Raw genomic sequence first — 23,612 nt, forward strand, 5'->3', positions numbered from 1 at the left:
CACATATGAATTACGGCTGCCGTGGAATAGGGGCCCCTTGGTGCAGCCGAGCTCAGCATTGAGGGTGGAGCCCAGGGCTTGGAGCAGCTGCTGGGAAGAGCGAGGTGTGGTCAGACAAAACAAGCAGGGCCTGGAAGGGACTGTGGACTTCACTTCCCTAGAGAAGTGGGCAGGAAGTCCAGTCTGGTCTGGGCTGGGGACCTGGGAGATCTCCCCTCTCTGGGCTGCCCATACCTTGTATTTCCCCCTTCTGCTCCATTGTCACCCATCTCAACACCCATGGGCCCATCTGTATCCCCTGTCCCCTCCCACTGCGGGTCCAACTCCCTCTCCTCTGAGATGCTTTTACCTGAGTTGGCCACGCCCATGACAGCTGCTGGGACTTGAAGATGCATCTGGTGGCTCCCTAGCTTGAGAGCCTTGAAGCCAGCTTCCCTCACCACTCCAGTTCCCTCTCCTCCTCCCCCACTATTTCAGTCCTCCCCTTTGCTCTGGCTGCCTCTCTCTTTTGCCCTTCCTGCCTTAATAGATTGAAACCGACATGTTCCGGCTCCTTGTGGTCCTGGTAAATAGCTCTTAATGTGGCCGTGGTCGATGGGGCGAAGGGGGTGGTGAGTGTGTTGTGTGGCAGGGGGACGTGGGCACTTTCCTTCATCTCTGATGGGAGCAGCAGGTGTTTGTGCCTCGTGGGTTGTGCTGGTGGTGCACTAGGGTTTCAGTTGAACCCTCCTGGGGGCTGACAGACCTGGGATGGGCCCAGGTGTCCTCTCTTAATTTGAAAAGGAAGATGACCCATTGAAAGTGTAGAACAGCCTGGAGCGTGCTGCCAGCCCTGGGTGTCAGGAGCAGCCAGCCTCTTCTTTGAGGACAGAAATAGACATTTCCATTTGTGCTTAGCAAATAGGATTCAATTAAACAGCTTCTACTTCTTCGATTTTCTTACTAAGCCCCAGTGGCCTGGCAGTTATCCTGTTGTTGTTCCTGCAAACAGTAGCCCACACTGGGGTAGATGACATGACAGAAGAAGTTTAATATTGGCATTTTCAAAGTCGATGGAGAGTGGGGTTGGCCCAAATGGGCCAAGATATCGGGTAGTGGTGATCAGTGTGAATTCTCCCTTTCTGTCTTGGGAGATGCTTTCTTATCTGTCTTGCCAAAAACTCTTCTTTGGTGGAGCCTAGGGACATCCTGGACTGGGTGTGCTTTTTCCTGGAAGGAAAAAGCCTCAGGCCTGCACTGGTTTGCACCCAGGGGGTCTCGTTGCCTTCTGAGTGTAATTGGGAGGCCGTGGGACACCTCACCTTTCACTCCTCTCCCCGCTTCCTGGACTGTGTACATATGGACCTGGGAAATTAGGGGGTTCGGGGGATGGAAGAGATCTCTAGTCCAGGAGGAATACTCTGTCATCTCACAGTGTGGGCTGCAGAGTGGGGCCAGGGCTCAGGAAGGGGCCAGCAGCTTTCCTTTCCAGGTGAGAAGGAAGGACAGCTCTTCAGATTCCCAGTAAGTGGTGTGAGGGGCCCATCCTTGTGGGAACCTTCCCCTCCCCTGCCCCCAACCCTTCCCCACCAAGATCTGAGTGGATGAGAACCTTCTGTCTGTAATACTTTTGTCCTCTGGAAACAGCCAGCCGAGTCTCTGTTTTGTGAGTGTAGCACGGAGCCCGGTTCTTTGGAAGGACAGGGCACGAGGGGCAGCCTCTCAACTGCATTTCGGCCGGGTTAGGGATGATCCAGGGCTTCCCAGGTGGCTCAGCGGTAAAGAACCTGCCTGCCAATGCAGGAGACACAAGTTCATTCCCTGGGTCAGGAAGAGCCTCTGGAGGAGGAACTGGCAACCTGCTCCAGTGTTCTTGCCTAGAGAATCGCCTGGACAGAGGAGCCTGGCAGGCTGCAGTCCACGAGGTTGCAAACAGTCGGACACAACTTAGCGACTAAACAACAACAACAGGGTTGATGCCAGGCGAGTCGGGAGAGGCAACGTGTGCACAGCTGCGTCTCAGTAGCACTAAGGGCAGGCTGTCGGAGAATCGGACCTTTCTCTGCCGAAACCCCATGTTAGTTCAGACCAGTGCCATCCCTGTAAACCTTCGGCTGTGGCAGCACTCTGGCCCAGTGTCACTTGGGGCCTGCTGCTGGCTGAGGTCCCAAAGCCCCAGGGAGAACTGGGGGCAGAGAGACGCTTCTGGAGAGTTACGTGAATGGGCAGCGCCTCCAGCCCCCAGGGGTGTGTATGCACGATGGGCCTCCTCGAGCATCTCAGTGCTGGTGCTTGGGTGACGTCATTTGGTTGGCCTGTGGTTTGTGTGTGTGTATGTTGATCAGGATGTTCCTGTTTTGTGGTCGTCTGATCACTTGTTTTTGGCCGTGGGCTTCTGTATGAGTGTTTATTTTTAGAGGTTGCCACTTCTGGCCTGAGGGCTAGTCCTTGGGCATGGTAGGAGCTTGTATTTTCTTAAATGTTTGTGGCTTTAAATTTAAGTACTTATTTTGGGGTTTTGCTGCTTTTTTGTGTGTTTTTTCCTAAGGGTGTGTTTGTGTGTGTGTGTGTGTGTGTGAGGTATAACAGTGTAGAATAATAAGTTATGTGGTCTTCAAAGTTCTGATTTACTTTTAATTTACTTTTATTTTAAATTTTAAATTAGTTCTGACTTAAAATCCCAGCTTTACCAGGTACTGCATGCATGCATGCTTAATTGTTCAGTTGTGTTGGACTCTTTGCACCCCCATGGACTGTAGCCACCAGGCTCCTCTGTCCACGGGGATTCTCCAGGTAAGAATACTGGAGTGGGTTGCCATGCCCTCCTCCAGGGGATCTTCCCAACCCAGGGATCGAACCTGCATCTCTTACGCCTCCTGCGCTGCCAGGTGGGCTCTTTACTACTAGCACCACCTGAGAAGCCCTGCCGGGTACTATGTTTCTGCAAACACGTGGTTTCACCTTTCCGAGTGTCAGTTTCTGCATCTTTAAAATAAGCATAACAGCCCCAATTCACAGGATTAGAAATAATGTATGTGTAAATGGAGCAAGGCGTTCCCTGCATGTTAGCTGATAATATTAGCATTTGTGTGTTTGTATCCACATTCGCTCTTTCTGACTGAGGGTGCCTGTCTGGTGCACTCCACGAGTGCCTGTGTCTGGGGGTTTGATTTGGGTGATTTCTGGTGGGAATGTGTGTCTCTGGATGTCTTTGTGTCTGGTTTTCTGCGTGTGACTGTTGGTGTCTGGGCTGGAGTCTCTGCAAAGTTTGGGAGGGGGCTTTCTTTTCTTGCCAGTTGAGGGCCTGCCTTGGAGTTGGGGAAGGGGAGGGGTGTGTGTGTGTGTGTGTGTGTGTGTGTGTGAAGGCTGGAAGCTGGGCTGCTAACTGTACAGGGTGTGAAATCACTGAGTTCCTCTGGGCGGGGAAGTTCTTCGCTCCTGAGTCAGCCCTTTGGCCTCCTGCCACCCAGCGCTCACTTTTTCCTTTCAGAGAAAGTATTGCTCATGGGGCCCCCAGAGTATCTGCGGACAAAATGACATAGGGGTCACCTCTCCCTGAAGAAGACCTCTGCCTTTGTGTTCTCCATCCCTAAGCTGTTCCCTCTACTCCTGGCCCCTGAAGCTCCTTTCCAGAACCCCCATGGGCCCTGGCATTCAGAGGGAAACTGTTCTCTTCTAACACCAGTCCTGCTGGCTTTACTGAGCTCCAGCCTGGCCCAGCCCCTGCGGGTCTTTGGGAAGTGAGTGCAATGCCAGAGCCAGGCTTTGAACTGGGGCATCTTGACCCCAGGTCTCCTGACCAATCTGGGGCTCCACTGCCTGGCCCTGGCCCTGGGTGCTGGGGAGGCTCTGCTCAGAAGCCTTGGGAAGGGGTCCGTTTGTCCTTTCTGCCACTTTGGCTCTATCTCTGGGGGTTGAGAGGATTCCCTTTGGAGATGCTGAAGGTGGTACATGGTGGGGGCTACCCCTACGAGTCTGCCAGCCTGGCTGGCGGTGCCTGCCCAGGCTGGCCACACAGCCCTCATGTGACCCTCCTACTCCGCACAGGAGGGTTTAGCGGCTACCGGTGGGAGGGACCCAACCCAGCCTGGCCGCAGTCAGCGACCACCTCCCACTATGGCCATGACCCCAGTGGTATGTTCTGCTCTCAGCAAATTCCCTTTGGGGGTCCAGGGAAGGGAAGCTCTCAGATGCTTTCCTTGGGAGAATGGAGGATGTCCCACCTCCCACTGATGTCTGCTCTCTGTCTCTCCTCTGGTTTTGTAGAGGTTGTGGGCCATACCCAGGGACCCCTGGACGGGAGCCTGTATGCCAAGGTGAAGAAGAAGGACTCCTTGCACGGCAGCACTGGGGCTGTCAACGCCACGCGGCCCGTGCTGTCAGCCACCCCCAATCACGTGGAGCACACCCTCTCCGTGAGCAGTGACTCGGGCAACTCCACAGCCTCCACCAAGACAGACAAGACCGATGAGCCTGCCCCTGGCCCTGCCAGTGCCCCTGCTGCCCTGAGTCCCGAGGAGAAGCGTGAGCTGGACCGCCTGCTCAGTGGCTTTGGCTTGGAGCGGGAGAAGCAAGGCGCCATGTACCACCCTCAGCATCTCCGGTCCCGCCCAGTGGGAGGCCCTGCTGCCCCTTCCTCTGGCCGCCACATCGTCCCGGCCCAGGTTCACGTCAACGGTGGGGCCTTAGCGTCCGAGCGGGAGACAGACATCCTGGACGATGAGCTGCCCAACCAGGATGGGCACAGCGTGGGCAGCATGGGCACCCTGTCCTCCCTGGATGGAGTCACCAACACCAGTGAGGGTGGCTACCCGGAGGCCCTCTCCCCGCTGACCAACGGTCTGGACAAGCCCTACCCCATGGAACCTATGGTCAATGGTGGGGGCTACCCCTATGAGTCTGCCAGCCGGGCAGTGCCTGCCCAGGCTGGCCACACAGCCCCCATGAGACCCTCCTACTCCGCACAGGAGGGTTTAGCTGGCTACCAGCGGGAGGGACCCCACCCAGCCTGGCCACAGTCAGCGACCACCTCCCACTATGGCCATGACCCCAACGGTATGTTTCGCTCTCAATCCTTTCCTGAAACGGAGCCCCAGCTGCCCCCAGCTCCAGCCCGTGGTGGGAGCAGCCGGGAGGCTGTGCAGAGGGGTCTGAATTCCTGGCAGCAGCAGCAACAGCAGCAGCAGCAGCAGCAGCAGCAGCAGCCTCGCCCACCTCCTCGCCAACAGGAAAGAGCCCACTTGGAGAGCCTTGGGCTCAGCAGGCCCAGCCCCCAGCCACTAGCAGAGCCCCCCATGTCTGGCCTCCCTGAGTTCCCGCGCGCAGCCTCCCAGCAGGAGATCGAGCAGTCCATCGAAGCCCTCAATATGCTGATGCTCGATTTGGAACCAGCCACGGCGGGCGCCCCCCTACACAAGTCCCAGAGCGTGCCTGGGGCCTGGCCAGGGGCTTCTCCGCTCTCTTCCCAGCCCTTCTCTGGCTCCTCTTGCCAGTCCCACCCACTGACCCAGTCCAGATCTGGCTACATCCCCAGTGGGCATTCCTTGGGAACCCCTGAGCCAGCCCCCCGGGCCCCCCTGGAGTCTGTTCCCACTGGCAGGCCTTACTCACCTTATGATTATCAGCCATGTCCAACTGGGCCCAACCAGAGTTACCATCCAAAGAGCCCGGCCACCTCCTCCTCGTCTTCCTTCCTTCCAACCACCCAGAGCTCTGTGGGGCCTCAGCAGCCCCCAGCCTCTCTCCCTGGCCTCACCACTCAGCCTCAGCTTCCACCAAAGGAGGTGACTTCAGACCCATCCCGAACTCCAGAGGAGGAACCATTGAACTTGGAAGGGCTGGTGGCCCACCGGGTGGCAGGTAAGAGTCTCAGGGGCTGTGAGTGCTGGATGTCCCCTCTTTATTCCCTCTACACTTTCCCTCTTTGGTCTTGGTTGGCTTTGCTAGGGGGAGGCACAGCCATCATGCCTCAGTGAGTGCCATTTTGGCCTGGGGAAGAGGCTTTTAGGAACCTACGTGCCACCCATCCCTTCCTGCATTCTGTGCCTGTTAGACTCCAAGCCAGGCCTTGTGGTTCAAAGATCAGTGTCTCAGGAGTTTTCAATCTAGTGAGGAAAGAGGTACACAGACAGATTATTCTAACAGAGTGCAGTGTGTGCTACAACAGAGATGGGGACCAAAGCCCCAGAGCCTGGGAAAGGAAGGCTTACCACCTAGGACAATCAGGGAAAGCTTCCTGGAGGTGGTGACTCTCGGACTGAGTACAGATTTTTCTAGGCAGAGATGATATGCTCTCTGTAGCTGCCTGTAGTGGAGAAGGTTGAAGGGAGGCCTCTGTGGACTCCAGTTCCTTTTTTGGCCCTCCCAGAGGCATAACAATGTTTGAAAGGGTGCCCCAAAGCCCTTGGACTCTATCTGAGTGTTTAACCCTAGTGGGTCCTCTCAGGATATTTATGTCTCCAGGGAGGCCAAGATCCCCCTTCTTGTTCAGCTATCCTGCTAGTCCTTGCTTTAGGACCAGCTCTGTATGGGAAGCAGGCACTGAGAAACAGATCTCTCACTAGATTGAAAACTCCTGAGACACTGATCAACCTTCTCTACCAGAGAATGGACTTATCTTTCTGGAGAGAGGAGACAGAGTGGGGCAACCAGACAGGTTAACTGGGGAGATAAAGGCAAGAAATGGCAGAGTGTCCAGGCCATGTTGCAAGGAACAGGAAGGACCTACCTTCACTTTGTCCGAAGCCTATAACCATTCCAGGGGGATAGCTAAACTGGGTCGGAAATCCTATGAGCCGGCTTTATGGTAGGGGTGAAGCCCAGGCGGGGGTGGACCAGAGCCTGGGGTGAGGGGGACCTTGGGCCAAGCCCCTCAGATGACAGGGTGGTAGGAGGTCAGAAGACGAGCCTGGGCAGCTGAGTCTGCCTTCTGTCCCTTTTCCTAAATTTAGGGGAAGCTGAGTCACCATGCCAGCTGCAAGGAGGGAGACGCCCTTCTTGGGGATGGACAGTTGGTTTAGGGAGGGAGCTGGGGCCAGGCCAGTTGGCTTTTGGGCTGAGTCCAGGATCTGGTGTGGGGAACATGGATGCCCTGCTTCTATACTTCGGAGCAGAACACAGCCTCCCGTTCAACTATGGGTAACTTGAAATTGGTCATAATGGCAGTATTCACACTATGGAAATCGGCAGTCAAGGGCTTCACCTTCCCTGGAGATCTGGTCTAGCAACATATCATCAGCTTTACCCAAGGGTCAAAGGATAAGATGAGTAGCTCTATAACCTGAGGGGCAAAATGCTCCTTGGGGTGGTCCCCAAGGGACCGCCATCTTCTATTTTTGTCCACATCCGGGCCACTAAGATAAGGAATACTTGGCTTGTCAGTAGAAACCATTTTATTCCTGGTTTTGTTGAAGGGAAAGGAATGGGCTCTCTCAATATTTTACAGAGTTGGAGTGGTGGCCTGAGGAATAGTGACACACCAATCTAATGATGGGCAGTATCCAAAGAAATTTACCCTGATTCTGTGACTGGACTGATCTTAGGTGTCTCTAGAGGTACAAATTTCAATGGGTTTTGGAAATCAGATGTGGATCTTATCCTTAAAGAGTCTAGAGTTTAGTAAGGCGAAAAAAGAACTAGAACTTTAAAATGAAGTTATTTATAATAAGAGAAGAAGAGAAGTATGAAGTATCTAAAGTGAGTAGGATGAGTTTCCTCCCCCTCCCAGAACCCTTCCGTGTAGCTCAAGAGGAAGCCATACTTTAGTGGTCCCAGAAGGATGTCCATCTTACAGTGGCTCTCCGCTCAGCCTTTTCTCTCCTACAAGTTTCTGAGGTCTTGCCTCTCAGCCTCCATATCCTGTAGCTGCTCAGCTTTTGGCTGCCAAGAAGTCATAGGGATGGAGGGATATTATTGGCACAGTATCTGTGTCCCCCAACCCTACTGTCATCTCCACCAACTCTGAGTGACTCCATCAGGAGAAGGGCTAAGAATGTATAGAAGGGACAGTTACATTTGGTCCCTAGGGCTTCAGAAGGTCTCTTTGGTCCATGCCCTCTCATGACCAGTATTTCTTATGTCAGCAGATCTTGCTTGCACAACTTCTTCAGTAGCCCTTCAGGATATCTGCAGTGCTTGTTGTAGATAAAGATGCACCAGCAGGATTAATTTGTAAAACAGTCTTGGAGCCAAAGGATAGACTTTCAGCACTACCTCTTTCTTCTCATTCTTTATTCTTCTGCAAGGAGCTGGAGTATAAGCTTCCACATGAATAACCTAGGAAGCTCAGATCCGAGCAGAACCTCTATATGGTCATGAATATGATCTAGTTTCTTCTGGCCGTTCACCCTCAGGTCTGCCTGTTCCTCCTTGGCTGTCCTCTGTACTTCAATTCATGCCACTGTGATCCAACTACTACTTATGTCTTGTTTCAGCTTAGCTCTCAGAGAATGTCAGAGTAGTTTTCTTAACTTGATAAAGAGTAGATACCAGGAGCCTGAAGCACATATCACACTTTCTTGTGAAACATTAGAAGCATTCCCATTACACCAGGGATAAAAGAAAGATGATTGTTATCACGGCTATCATTTAACATTGTATTGGCTATCCTAGCCAGTGCAATAAGACACGAAAAAGAAATAAGAGTCAGAGTTGTTGAGTCCAATCAAGTTTTCATATGATCCCGATTCTGTGTCTGCACTGATCTCAGGTGTCTCTAAAGGTAGAGGTTTCAATGCATGTTGGAAATCAAATGTGGATCTTATCCTTAAGGAGTCTAGAGTTTAGTACGGGGAAAAAGAACTAGACCTTTAAAATGAAGTTATTTGCAATAAGAGAAATATGAAGAAAAGTTCTGTGGGACTGAAGAAAAAAGAAAGATCACTATCAGGTAGAGAGACTGGGGAGGCTCTGTGTTGAGTATATATTTTAAACAGAGCCTTGGAAGATAGGAGTTTGAAATGCATGAGATTATTGGAAAAGGAAGGCTCATAATGAAGCTAGGAAGTCATAGGATGTATTTGAAGAATGGAGTGGATTGAAAGCAGATAGGCTGTGTAGTAGAGAGTCAAGAAAGGAGCCTGGGGCTTGCGTCTGGTTGGTTTTAAATGTCAGACAGAGAAGCTTGAATCTTAGCTAGTGGAAGTGAAGGAAGCCATTACTGTGTTTTAGGAAAGGATGCCATGGTCAGAGCTGTAGTTTAGGAAGATGTATCTGGTGGGTCTGGGGAGGAAGGATACAAAAGGGGAGAGACTTTGAGCTGGGAGATGCTAGGAGCTTATTGGCTAACCTAGGTGATGGGGACTGAATTAGGGTGCTGGCCATGGAAATGAAAAAGAAGAGCTGAGGGCAGGGATGCTGTAGTGGGATGAGAACCAACACATCTACAAGTTGATTGGGTGTAGTAAGTGAAGAGGAGGGAGATATCAAAGATAATTCTGAGGCTCCATAAATAGAAACAGAATGTTTGTTCCGTTAACAAGCCAGAAGTTAGGAGGAGGAGCAGTTTGGTGTAAGATGAAGATCTCAGTGTTACTTATGTTGAATTTGAGTGACAGTGGAGGCTCCAGATAGAGCTGTATGGAAGGCAATTGGACATCTGGAATTGGACCTGAAAGAGTGGAAAGAGCTATAGATTTGGGAGTCCTCCTCGCAAAGATGAAGGTTAACGCTTTGGGCATGGATGAAATCTCTCTACATCAGAAGGCATGGAGAGAAAAGAACTTAGAATGAAATGGCTGTGAGGGAATGGAAGCCATGCAGGGCCTTGAGAACGAATGTTCCGGGCAGGGAGAAGACACTGAGACAGTGGGTCATCATAGAAGTCAGAATCGTAAAGGGTTCCCAGGAGGTTAACAACGTCACTGTGGAGCAATCACGAAGAGGAAGACTCGGGAAAACTCACTGGGCTTGCCAGTTAGGTGGCCTCAGGGGTTTCAAAGGCGTATTTTCAGTAGAGTGGTGATGACGGAAGCCAGACTGAGGGATTGAGGAGTGAGAGATGAGAGAGTGCAGACAGTACATCATCTATTCTTTTGAATGGTTTTGTGATAAAAGGGAAGAGGGTGGTAGCTAAAGAGGGTAGCAAGATACTGAGAGCTTCTTTGTGTGAATATAGGAGCCATGAGAGTTTTTAGAGGTGGAAGAGAGAGAGGTTGAATACGGGGGAAGAGTGAGAAGAGAAAGATATAAGCGAGTGAGAAAGAAACTGATAGAGCAGGTCTCTTTACGTGAACCATGAACTTCCTGATGTTCAAGCTGGTTTTAGAAAAGGCAGAGAAACCAGGGATCAAATTGCCAACATCTGCTGGATCATGGAAAAAGCAAGAGAGTTCCAGAAAAACATCTATTTCTGCTTTATTGACTATGCCAAAGCCTTTGACTGTGTGGATCACAAACTGTGGAAAATTCTGAAAGAGATGGGAATACCAGACCACCTGATCTGCCTCTTGAGAAATCTGTATGCAGGTCAGGAAGCAATAGTTAGAACTGGACATGGAACAACAGACTGGTTCCAAATAGGAAAAGGAGTACATCAAGGCTGTATATTGTCACCTTGCTTATTTAACTTGTATGCAGAGTACATCATGAGAAACGCTGGACTGGAAGAAACACAAGCTGGAATCAAGATTGCCGGGAGAAATCTCAATAACCTCAGATATGCAGATGATACCACCCTTATGGCAGAAAGTGAAGAGGAACTCAAAAGCCTCTTGATGAAAGTGAAAGTGGAGAGTGAAAAAGTTGGCTTAAAGCTCAACATTCAGAAAACTAAGATCATGGCGTTTGGTCCCATCACTTCATGGGAAATAGATGGGGAAACAGTAGAAACAGTGTCAGACTTTATTTTGGGGGGCTCCAAAATCACTGCAGATGGTGACTGCAGCCATGAAATTAAAAGATGCTTACTCCTTGGAAGGAAAGTTATGACCAACCTAGATAGCATATTCAAAAGCAGAGATATTACTTTGCCAACAAAGGTTCATCTAGTCAAGGCTATGGTTTTTCCTGTGGTCATGTATGGATGTGAGAATTGGACTGTGAAGAAAGCTGAGCCCTGAAGAATTGATGCTTTTGAACTGTGGTGTTGGAGAAGACTCTTGAGAGTCCCTTGAACTGCAAGGAGATCCAACCAGTCCATTCTGAAGGAGATCAGCCCTGGGATTTCTTTGGAAGGAATGATCTAAAGCTGAAACTCCAGTACTTTGGCCACCTCATGGGAAGAGTTGACTCATTGGAAAAGACTCTGATACTGGGAGGGATTGGGGGCAGGAGGACAAGGGGACAACAGAGGATGAGATAGCTGGATGGCATCACTGCTCAATGGACGTGAGTCTGGGTGAACTCCGGGAGTTGGTGATGGACAGGGAGGCCTGGTGTGCTGTGATTCATGGGGTCGCAAAGAGTCGGACACGACTGAGCGACTGAACTGAACTGAACTGAACTGAGGCTTAGGAGTAGATACCTGGGTAGATAATTTAGGCTCAACCAGGCGGTAAGGTAGGGGTTTCCCAGGTGGCACAATTGGTAAAGAATCCGCGTGCCAGTGCAGGAGATGCAAGAGATGCGGGTTCGCTCTCTGGGTCAGGAAGATCCTCTGGAGTAGGAAATGGCAACTCACTCCAGTATTCTTGCCTGGAGAATTCCGTGGACAGAGGAGCCTGGTGGGCTACAGCCCATGGGATTGAAAAGAGTCAGATACAATTGAGCACACATCTGAGCTGAGGAGGTAAGTTACCTCTTCATGAAATAAGAATAGAGAATGGATACACATATAGTCAAATATTGGTGTCAACTTTTGAGAGCCTGAATTAAGACTCAGTTTTTATATTTCATCATGGGAAAAGGAGACAAGATCAAGGCCCATTCTGTCATTCACTCAACAAGTGCTCCTTGTCTGTGCTACATGTTAGCCTAGGTAGGCTCTGGAGAAATGGTGGTAAACAAAAAAGATAAAGATTTTTTTTTTAAGAGGTAGAAATGGACAATAAACCAATAAGCAAATACACATGTAATTTGTCAGATGGATGATAAGTGCCATAGAGATAAAGCAGTGAAGTGCCAGTGAAGGGTAAAGGGTGGTGGTGGGGTAGTTGGATGATCAGGGAGAAACCTTGTTGGGTAGGGAGGGAATGTGCCAGAGGAAATAGCAAGTGCAAAGCTTCCTGAGAGAAGGAAAAGTCAAGGTTTCTGGCTTGAGCAACTAAAGGATGGAGTGGCTCTTCTTTCAGATGGAGAAGAATGTGGGAAGAGCAGTCTTAGAGGTGATATCAGAAGTGTGATTTTGGCCACGTTACGTTTGAGATGCCCATGAACTGTTTAAGACAGTTGGATGTATGAGTCAGGAGTTTATGGGGGAGAGACTGGAGCTTAGGAATGTGGGAGATATCAGTCTGTGATGTCATGTGAAGTAAGAAACTGCATGATCTTACCAAGGGGTGAGCACAGACAGAGGGGAGGTTCTAGGATTGAGTTCTGGAGCATTGAGACATGAGGAGGAACCAGTAAAAACAAACAAACAAACTGATATGGAGCAGCTTTCGAAGTAGAGAAAACTCAAAAGGTATGGCTCTCTGGAAGCCAGAAAGAAGTGATACTGGCCACTGTGCAGCCCCTGGGGTGTGAGATGTATTGGAGTCAGCTGGGTTGAAGAAAAAGACATACCAGGTCCTTACAGTGCATCCAGGCAGGCTCATCTTAAGGACTTTTCAGCGGTGCCCAGCAGTTTGGGGCAGGAGTTGAAGTGGTTCCTAAGTGGCTCCCATGGAAGAGGATTACTAAGGAGGGTGTGATGGAAGAATAAAAGGCCAAGGAATGCCCTGATGCCTGGGGAGATGACTCTTGGACTGAGACTGGCAGGGTCACTGATGAATCCAGGGGGTGGGAGATGACCATGAGAGGAGAGAGGTCCTGGAACGAGGACGTGCTGACCATGAGGGTGGATGAGATGTGGAGCCAAAGGATTGAAATCTCCTGGTCCCAGGCTGGCACCTTCCTGCTCCACGCTGGGGTTAGGAAAGAGAGAGGTGAGTGGTGTCCTACTGGACTGCAGAACGTCCACCTGTCCTTTGGAGAAGTGAGACCCCAGATCCACCCTCTCTTCTTGTCTGACATCCTGCCTACCTTCCTCAAGTGTGTGGCCAGATTCTAGACTCAGAACACCAACTAATATTGATTTTTTTCTTTGTTTTTGTTTTGTTTTTGTCTTGTTAAATGCCTCGTCCCTGGCGTTCTTCGTGTGTTCCGTGTCCATCTGTCCCCTGTGCCGCGGGCGTGTTTCCTTCCTTGCCTGGTGTCCTCCTCTCCCCGCCTCCCTTGTTCCCCACCTCACCCCACGCTGCTTGCCTCCCCACTGCCGGCTCCCCGGGGTGGGGGTGGGCAGCGTACAATGCCAGGCTGCAGGGCACTGGGCGGAGAGTCAGCTCCTGGCACCCTCCTCTCCACCGGCTCCGATCTTCCTCTCTCTCTGGTTGGTTCCTCTCCCTCTCCCCTCCTTTTATGACTCACCCTAACTCCCCTTTTCTCTCTCTTCCCTTCCAGACTTTGCCTACTTTCTTCCACCTCCTCATTTCCCATCTCCTCCTCATTTTCCCTCCTTTCCCTCTTCTGTTCTCTCCTTTCCATCTCTTTCTTCTCTTTGCCTCCGCTTTTTTTCTCACTGCCTCCCTCCTCTGTCCTTGCTCCCTTCTCCCTCCCTTCTCTCTGCATGAGTGAGTGCTCCCACTTCTGCATGGACACGGCCTGATGCTTCCAGCCTTGGCCTTCCCTGCTGGGAACAGGGTCTGGGGTGACTGGACCAACTTTCAGGCTCCTTGTGGGCATGCAGGTCTTTGCAACAAGGGTGCTCAGTGAGGGTTCGGGACAGCCCAGCTCTCCAGCCGCCTTGGCTCTTAGATCACCCAGGCTGTCCTGGCCAGAGCCTCTGCAGGAGCCAGGCCATGCTCAGTATGGACCAGCGGGCACAAGACACAGAGTGGTGCCCCGGCACCTGCTGCTCTGTCCATTCTGGAGTACAGCACTCGATGGGGCAGGGCACCCCCCTCTGACTCATCCTGAATCTCTGACCCCAGGACCCATGGGCAAGAGTCAGAAGCCCCGGGTGTGGTCCTGGCTCTGCCTGTTACCACCTCTGTGACACTCCCGGGCAAGTCTCTGAATTGCTCAGAGCTCAGTCTCCCAGCATGACAAATGGAGGACTGTAGCCTGGCCATGTGCCTTTAGCTTGGTGACTTGATGTACTCCAATATGGTGGCCCTTCTATCCAGAGTCACACTGCTCTATTTGAGAATGATGTGGTCCACTGGCATCCTCCATCCCAGCTGGGGTTTTTAGTTCTGGGGAGGGAATCCCCTCATTCTATCCCAGCTCCTTGGAAGCCAGAAGCCCAGGTCAGGGAGATGATGGTGTGCACGGGTTTATCCCATGCCGTGGCCTTAAGCAGCTCTGGGAAAAGGCTTAGGAGGTGAAGGGAGCTGTTGACTCCCAGTGGCAATATCTGGTGCTTTCAGGGCCCTCCTTCTCCCAGTCCATGGACAACAGGGAGATGGCTCTAGCAGAAAGGCTCCCTGTCCGCTTCCTCTTCTGTCCCTCCACCTTCTTCTTGGCCCAGTGGTGGGGAGTGCAGTGTCCAGCTGGGCCTGGGGTTTGGGGGAGTTCTGGGGGTGGGCCTGTCCTGAGGGGAGCTGGCATGGCTTGCCCTGGGGCTGTTAGCTAGTGTGATTGCCGTGTGGCTTTCTGGTGCCCTGGCCCCAGCAGGTGGCCTCCCGGATCCCCTCGCTTCCGGAGCCCCAGGCAAGCAGTCGGACACCCAGCCCTGCCACCTGGAGCTGAGGAATCCAGTCTTTTGGAAAATGGAAGGCTGGAGAGAAGAGCTGGGTCTGTGAGGGTGGAAGCGGCCAGTTGGGGGGTTGTAGAGGAGGCATGTGACGAAGCCTGGCACAAGGACATTTGTCCACGGACGCCGGGGTGGTGGGCAGCCATGCTGTATCTGTGAACCAGGTGTATTGATGTGTGTTAGGGCGACAGCCTCTAGAACTGTGTGTGTGTGTGTGTGAGATGAAGGAGATTCTTGACCTCAGGTCCAGGCCACTTTAGGGGAGCCTTGGAGCCGGCTGTCCCCTAAGCACAGCACCATCCTGGGGGAGCAAGTGAGGGCCCCGGGAGATTGAGCTGCTCCAGCGCCCTGTGCCCTGCTCTTCAGGTCTGGTGGCCAATGTGGAGGCCCCGGGCTGAGGTGACCGCTGTCCTCCAGGAAGTGGGGAAGGCGTGATGCCCAGAGTGTGTGAGCAGCCCTTGAAGGACAACACATGGCTTCTTGTGTAGCCGGTCACTATTCTAAAGGCCGCTTTCTGGCTGCTCCTTTGTGCTGCTGGGCTTAGAAGGCTGGACTCATCAGCTTTGCTGGGAAGACTTTGCAGAGTCCCTGGGCTGCCTGTCTTCCCCCTACTTTCTTCATAAACTTTCTCTGGTCCCTGGTCTCCTGCTGAGGGAGGGCTGACTGTGGAGGTTCTGAGCATGACTGTGACCCACTGCTGTTCCTGTCAGGCTCAGGCTGTGTGTGCCCACGTGTGTGTGTGTGTGTGTGTGTGTCTGTGTGTGCGCACATGCCTATGTGTATGCAGGGAGTGGGGCACGTAGACAGAGGCCCTGAGAGTGGGGGCGGGGCCAGGAGACTGAGAAAGTCCTGGGGTGGGGGTGGGGGGATGTGCTGGGCGGAGAGGAGGCTGGTGGGAGAGAGTGGGGCTATTTTTATTATCCGTCAGTCTCTGGGACGTGAGGGAGGGGTGTTCTCCCTCTGACACAGGCTGTCAGCTTGTGTCCAGACGTCCCAACTTGGCTGAGGAACAATGGGGCTCTCTTCTCTCCCTTCTCTCTCCCCTCTGCCATGGCCCGTCTCCCCTCCTGTAGAGAGGGACAAGAGAGAGGGAATATGGCTCTCCTGGCACTCGAGGGGCAGATCTGGGCCTGCCAAGGCGGACAACAGTGGCACACTGTGTTCAGAGAATGCGAGAGGCCCCGGGGCTGGCCACTGGGGCTGCGGGGGGCACTCCGCGGGAGAGGGTCTGTCCCCGTGGGAGTGGAATGCGGGGCTTCCCTCTTCTGCAGAGGGGGGCTGTGCCCTGCAGGACCCTATGCTTTGGATGGCAGCCTGTCCATCCCCTTGCCTCCGGACAGAGCTGGTCCCACTCTGGTGGTGGTGGAGAGGGGGCTTGAAGAAGAGGTGGGATTGCTCTCAAGTGTCTGACCGCCTTGGGCTAGACCTCACACCCTCCACAGCCTGGAAGCTTCCCCTCCCCACAATGGTCTAGCCTCCTCTCTGGGCCACTGCAACCCTCTGCAGCCCTTGAACATGGAGCTCATGTTCTGAGTGCATTCAGGAGAATGTTCTGTGTCCCTCCAGGAGAGTCAGGGCCCTGAGTTAAAGCAGACCTGTTTTTCAAGGGCAGACATCGGATCCCCAAACAAGGACATCAGCTGCCCCTTGCAAAGACATGGGCTCTGGCTGAGGGAGGCAGTGGGGCTGGGCGAGCCGGAACTCAGTGCAGCCCTAATGCGTTTCTTTTAACCTTGGGGCTGAACTTAGTTCCAAAGCCCCGGGAGCCTTTTCCGAATGTGCCTCCTTTGTCACAATTATTATCAGAAAATCAATGGCTACGTCTGTTTCTCTCTAATGTTTTTGCCAGGAGTGAAACTAGTGGCAGCTCTGGACCAAGCCGCTCGGGGAGGCTCGACGGGGAAGGGAGCTTGGTGGAGGTGGGGGAAGTGTGAGAGAGGGTAGGGGACCCCGCCCCAACCGATTCTCTGAGGGCTGAGAGCCTGGGGTTGCCCCAGGGTCCCTGAGTGGGCCCTGCCCAGCCCTTCAGAGGTGTGCCCCGTCTCCATTCAGGTTGATCTTCATAGCAGCCCCTGGTTAGGACGGTGCGACCCCTACTTTTCTCTTCTGTAAATAAGGGTCCTTTGAGGCAAGGGGCTTATTTGTTTTAAGTAGGGCGGTTTGTGAGTCTGGTTTACAGTCTTTACCCGAGGCTCTTTTTTCTCTTGGTTGAGCTGGTAGGCAGGTTGCCTCTGATGAATGAAGAGCTGGCAGTGGAAACTCAGGACACCACCGCAACCGGGGACCTTCTGCATCTGCAAGTGCTCTCCAGACGAGGCTCCTAGTTATGGGCTGGTCTGAGTGCACGTCTTGGAGTGACTGTGTGTGTGTTTGTGTGTGTGTGTGAGAGTGTGTACATCCGTCCCTAGACTTGGCAGCTGGCAGCCTGCTGTTCATGACGAGTAGGTAGGCTTCTCAGCCTGTGCTTTTCATAGTGGCCTCAATGGCGGTGCCAGGCGGGAGCTAGGGATTCTTGGGGCCATGCAGACCCCCCCTGTGAAGGGTAGATGACAATTCAGTCTGATGGAGGGTGATTTCTGCTTGGCTGTGCTGGCTCGTTGCTAAGGCCGTCTGGTGTGTGCGTGTGCACGTGTGCCATGGGGTGGTCGGTCGGCCCACAAGTGCTGGCCTGAGGCTGGTGTAGCTAGGGTCTCACGAGACCTTTGATAAGTCCCAGCACCTCTCTTCACCTCGCCTGCCCTCTCGGGTGGTGGCGAAGGCAGGGCTGGAATTTCCTTCTTCAGGGTAGTGAGGATGAGGGGCCCACCCTCAGGCTGGGTCATGGCCTCTGGGCCCCAAGGGAGTAACTTTTCTAGGATTCTGGAGCCAGCTCAATGAGGCAATGGGTTTTGTGCTGCAGCCCAGCTGTGGGAAGAGGGAGTGGGAAGGGAGGATGGTGAGGTTAAGGCCTGGGGAATGGGAGGGAAATACACAAAAGCACAGGGAGCACTTGTCTGCAGGCTCTTTGCCTGCTGCTCTGGGGCAGCCTGGAAACCTGGGCCATCTTTGGGGCAAGAAAAGTGTGGGCATACAGGAAGTGGGTGGGAGGTTTCAGAGTGACAGTGAATGGAGGAGGGTTGGGGAACCCCAGAGAAGGCCAGCAGTATTCCAGGGGCCAGCTGGGGCTGGGACATCGTGACAGGTCTTAGTCATTTCTTGGGTTTCTTCTCGGGAGCACCATTTGCAAGCTGATGCGTCATTCAGTCTTTCCAAGTCCTTCCCCATGGGCCTGGTGTTGCGTGTTGGTTGATGCAGTTGCCTTGGAGACTGTCTTTCCTCCCTCCACCTTCCCTCCTTTGCCTGGAAGCTCTGGCCCTCTGCCTCCGGGGCTTGGAAGAAGTTGACATCTGTTTCTTGTATCAGTCCTTTGTGCTCTGGGCCCCAACCCTGTGCAGAACAGAGATTCCTGCTGAAGGCCAGCTCAACCTAAGCAGATTCCCCCACCCAGCAGAGAAACTGGGGTGTGGGCAGAGGGAGTCTGAGGGGAGGAGGTGTGAGGGGAGGCAAGTCCAGCTCCAGCTTGGCCCCCCTGAGCTAAGATGCACTGCCTCCTCTAGGGGAGTTAGGCGGATTGATCCTTTCCCCCCACGTTTTGCTCATTGCCCTCTCTGCCCTGCCATTCCTCCCAGGGGTGCAGGCTCGGGAGAAGCAGCCTGCAGAGGCCCCAGCACCTCTCCGGAAGCGGGCTGCCAGCGATGGGCAGTATGAGAACCAGTCACCAGAACCCACATCCCCCCGTAGCCCTGGGGTTCGCTCGCCTGTCCAATGTGTCTCCCCAGAGCTGGCTCTTACCATCGCTCTCAATCCTGGAGGGCGACCCAAAGAGGTGAGTCCTGGGGCCACAGAGGGTAGCAGAGCCCACCTGAACTATTGAGGGACTTGATTGTCATCTGAGTAATGGTGACCTGTCAGTAAACTCAGTATTTTTTTCCTCCCTGCATCCTCAGCCTAGGGCTTCTCTTTGGTTTGTGGAATCAGGAGCCAATTTCCCTCTTTAAATAGCTTTTATTCCCCTACTTCTTCCATGAACATGGAGACTGAGGTTCCCTTCTTGAGTGGTAAAGGACCCTGGTGTGATGTAGGTGACCACAGACTCTAGACTCCAAGCCAGATCCTACAGGCTGTTTTTGAACCCTTTCTGGATGTAGGGTTTACTTGGGAGATAGATCTAATTTCAGTGTCAAAATTTTTGTATTTTTGAGACAGTTCAGCAGTTTTAGGAAGTAGATCTTAAACGTTAGTGAGCGTAACAATCACCAGGGAGTTTGTTAAAAATGTAGATTCTCAAGTTCCCCTGTAAAAATTCTAGCCTGTTAGACTTGGGGTGGGACCCAGGAATCTGATTCTGGAAGATTCTGATGTGAGTGGTCCATATTTGGTAAAATCCCAGGTTAATGGGTCCTTCTGGACATAAATGGCTTTTGGACATCTTTTCTCTCCTGCCTTCCGTCCCTTCTCTTTGGCCCTGTTGTGAAATATTTCCAAGGCAGGTACTGCTGGACAGTTGCCTTGCAATCAGCCATTTTCTGTTCTCTTGGCTGCAAGTAGTCGCTGGGGCCACAGGTGACGAGGATCTGCCTCTGACCTCTGTGTTTACTGGAAAGGATGATTGGTTAGGCTGGTAACTGGAAACTCCTCCTCAGGCTTATGACTACGGCTTTGCTCCCTTGTTCTCCTTATGCAGCCCCATCTGCACAGCTACAAGGAAGCCTTTGAGGAGATGGAGGGAACCTCTCCGACCAGCCCACCACCCAGTGGGGGTAAGAACTCCACCCTCAGCCTTCCTTCCCTGGGTCCTTCTGGCCTGTGTAGGTTTCCCAAGTGTGGGAGTGCTGGCAGAGTTGGGTGGGACCAGAATCTGCAGCTTCTCATCCCTATGGCTCATCTTGCTTCTGCTTCCCTTCCTCACCTCTTTTCTCTTCACTTCTTTTCTGCTGTCCACACTCACACATCTAAGATGCAGCAGCTGCATCCTGGGATCCAGGCTGACCTACTCTGGGGTCCCTGGACTCCCATATTATGGTTTGCTAGTTGCTAAGTGGAAACAGTGTCAGACTTTATTTTTTGGGGCTCCAAAATCACTGCAGATGGTGATTGGGGCCGTGAAATTAAAAGACGCTTACTCTTTGGAAGGAAAGTTATGACCAACCTAGATAGCATATTCAAAAACAGAGACATTACTTTGTCTAGTCAAGGCTATGGTTTTTCCAGTAGTCATGTATGGATGTGAGAGTTGGACTGTGAAGAAAGCTGAGCGCCGAAGAATTGATGCTTTTGAACTGTGGTGTTGGAGAAGACTCTTGAGAGTCCCTTGGACTGCAAGGAGATCCACCCAGTCCATTCTGAAGGAGATCAGCCCTGGGATTTCTTTGGAAGGAATGATGCTAAAGCTGAAACTCCAGTAATTTGGTCACCTGGTGCGAAGAGTTGACTCATTGGAAAAGACTCTGATGCTGGGAGGGATTGGGGGCAGGAAGAGAAGGGGACAACAGAGGATGAGATGGCTGGATGATATCACCGACTTGATGGATGTGAGTTTGAGTGAACTCTGGGAGTTGGTGATGGACAGGGATGCCTGGCGTGCTGCAATTCATGGGGTTGCAAAGAGTAGGACACAACTGAGCGACTAAACTGAACTGAACTGAAGAGTCTTTGCATTCTATGTGTAAAACATCCCCCCTCCTAAAGAAACATCCTAAAGTAACCCCTGGACCTTCTTGCTTCTGACTCCCATTTCTGTCTGCATCCAGGCACCTCTTCCACTTTCTAGTTTTCACCAAGGAAAGAAAGGCTCAGAACCCTCAGGTTGACCATATGCCCAATGCATCTCTTGGCCTCCAGACAGGAGCCTTTAGCCTGTGTCTTTCTTGATGTTCTCACTAGAGTGGCAGATCCCTAAAGGGCAGAGACATTTCCAAACAATGAGAAAACCTGAATGAGCCCAGGAGAGAGGAAGTATTCCATTTCATGGTAGAAGAGACATGAAGAGGAGCTGGAGGAGACCTGGGAAAGCGGTGATGGATCAATACCAGGCTGTGAAGGACTCAGGGTTCCTGTAAGAGGCCTGAGTTGGCAGAGGTGAAGAGACTGGTGATGCTCCAGGATTAGACTAGGGGGGGGGTCCACCCAAGCTATTCGTTCATCCAGGTGAGACGGGTAGAGGGTGAGGACAGCAGAGTTGGAGCTGGCCATGTGTTCTCTGGTGGTTGGCTGTCCTGCCAGGGGGAGGAAGGTGGCACCAGTGCTTGCCTTCTGTGCCAACAGAATTAGGTTGGCCACCATCTTGGACACGTCCCGTGTACTCAGTCACTTCAGTCGTGTCCGACTCTTTGCAACCCCACGGCCTGTAGCCCGCCAGGCTCCTCTGTCCATGGGATTCTCTGGACAAGAATACTGCAGTGGGTTGCCATGCCCTCCTCCAGGGGATCTTCCTGACCCAGGGATCTAACCCATGTCTCTTACATCTCCTGCATTGGCAGGTGGGGTCTTTACCACTAGAGCCACCTGGAAAGCCTATCTTGGACATGCTGCTGCTGCTGCTAAGTCGCTTCAGTCATGTCTGACTCTGTGTGACCCCATAGACGGCAGCCCACCAGGCTCCCCCATCCCTGGGATTCTCTAGGCAAGAATACTGGAGTGGGTATCTTGGACATACAGGAAGCTAAATTTGTGAGTGGATTGTCCAGCAGAAAAATAACATGAACTGTTTGCACTAGAAACTTTTCTAACAGCTCCATTAAAGAATATATAGGAAACTGGAGAAATTAATTGTGATGATTTTTTAATTTAACTCAAAATATCCAGAGTATTATCATTTCTATAGGTAAGTAGAAATAAAACGATTAATGAGAATATTATCCTACAATCTTTTTAAGAAATCTAAAAAGAAGTTAGTGAAATTCATTCTAATAATAGGTATGATTTAGGGAGTTTCTTGGTGGTCCAGTGTTTAGGACTCTGTGATTTCACTACCGAGGGCCTGGGTTCAATCCCTGATCCGGGAACTAAGATTCCCAGAAGCCTCACAGTGCGGCCAAAAATTTTTTTTTTGCTGTTATTTAACCCTAAGGATCTAAAGTATGATTTCAACATGTAATCAACATAAAGACATATTTTTCATTCTTGTTTCCTACAAGTCTGAAATCCACTGTGTGTTTTTACACTCATATGGCACCTCAGTTCAGACTGGACACATAGCAGATGCACCATAGCCCCGTGTGGCTCCTGACTACCGTACTGGACAGTGAAAGCCCAGGGCAGTCTGTTCAAGACAGCTCTCTAGCCTTATAAAAGGCTTCAGACTCCTGGAATCTCTCTCCCTGGTCTTAACTCCCCAACCTGCATGTGTATGCATGCTCAGTCGTGTCTGACTCTTTGTGACTCCCTGGACTGTTGCCTGCCACGCTCCTGTGTCCATGGGATTCTCTAGGCAAGAATACTGGATTGGGTTGCCATTTCCTCCTCTGGGGGGTCTTCCCGACCCAGGAATCGAAGCTGCATCTCCTGCCTTGGCAGGTGGATTCTTTCACCACTGAGCCATCTGGGAAGCTCCCTGCCCCACCACCTTCACTCTTGCTCCAATTTCCTGTGGGTCCAAACAGCCAGGATTCTGGCCATCACCCTGTCTGGGATGAAGCCATCTGGGCTGGGCTAGAGTTGGTTCTACCACATGTTTCTGTTCCCATTCTTCCCTCCCTCCCCTGGGTCAGCCCCGGGTGCCTGGGGAGGAGAGAATAAGTTAGAGGTTTCCTCCATGCACAGGGTTGGGAGAGAAAACAGAGGCGGAGAAATGCAAGGAATTCTTCTCTGGGGAAGCCAAGCCTTGCCTGGCTTCAGGGCCACCCACATGTCTGCCTCAGCAGAAGGGCTGGATGCCTGGGCACTGAGGGCAGGAGTGATGAGAGAGCTGGAGGTGCTGAGGGAAGCCCAGAGAAACCTCCCACTGCCTCTGTCCCCTCGTCCCCTTCATCCCGTTCACCTGCACCTCTGCTGCACCCACTAGGCAGCCTTATGGGCCCAGAGTCTTCCTGGTCATTCCACGGACAGTGGTCTCTGAGGCTGGGCTCATTCTTCCATAATGAATTACATTCAAAATCATTTGTCTGACAAACATTGCTAAGTGCTGATAAGCGTCTATTGTAAGATGTGTGTGTGTTTGTGTGTGTAAAGAGGGAAAGAGGAACACACACAAGCATGGAGGCCTAGACCTACCCCCTGCCTGGATGTGTGTGTTTCTACACACTCGTCCCCTCTGCTGTATCATCTGCTGGGCATCTCAGGGCCGAGTGAGGGTAGAGTGTAGGGCGGGCCGACCATCTGGACTCCTGTGATGCCTCTCTGTTCCCAGGGACGCCTGTGGATACCCCAGCGTGTGCACAAATGTGTATGTGTGCGCCTAGTCGCTCAGTCATGTCCGACTCTTTGTGACCCCATGGACTGTAGCCCACCAAGCTCTTCTGTTCGTGGGGATTCTCCAGGCAAGAATACTGGAGTGGGTTGCCGTGTCCTCCTCCAGGGGATCACAAATAAGCTATTTAAATTGCTTTCATTGGAAGATTATATTTTGGGAGTTTAGTTTCCTGTAGGTCTCACTGCCTTTTTGGGAAAGGAAGGAGATGCCAGGGAGGGTCCTGGAGTTGCTGTGTGGGTCCTGGGCACCCGAGGGCCACGGCTCATCTGTTGAGGCCACTGGGGTGGGGTAGGCAGCCTTAGGCTTTTGGTGGCCCTCTATGACCGCCTGTCCTCCACAGCTGTGGGCTCGTCA

General features: G+C 52.2%; 1 protein-coding gene across 38 annotated transcripts in view; it reads left to right on the plus strand.

Moving 5' to 3' along the window:
- Positions 1–23,612, plus strand: part of TNS1 (tensin 1) — a 248,954-nt gene that overhangs the window by 196,253 nt on the left and 29,089 nt on the right. For 11 of the 38 annotated variants that reach the window (XM_086340655.1, XM_086340672.1, XM_086340664.1 and 8 more), the window contains 5 exons: positions 4,246–5,838; positions 13,358–13,444; positions 14,731–14,850; positions 18,478–18,674; positions 19,533–19,608. In XM_086340655.1, coding sequence (XP_086196781.1) covers positions 4,246–5,838; positions 13,358–13,444; positions 14,731–14,850; positions 18,478–18,674; positions 19,533–19,608 — 2,073 coding nt within the window. The remainder of the gene's footprint in view (positions 1–4,245; positions 5,839–13,357; positions 13,445–14,730; positions 14,851–18,477; positions 18,675–19,532; positions 19,609–23,612) is intronic. The other 27 variants (XM_086340758.1, XM_086340775.1, XM_086340767.1 and 24 more) reach the window with 3 other exon arrangements.

Source organism: Bos grunniens, chromosome 2, assembly GCF_055505025.1.
Source record: "Bos grunniens cultivar Pamir isolate PY7600 chromosome 2, Bosgru_T2T1.0, whole genome shotgun sequence".
NCBI lineage: Eukaryota > Metazoa > Chordata > Mammalia > Artiodactyla > Bovidae > Bos > Bos grunniens.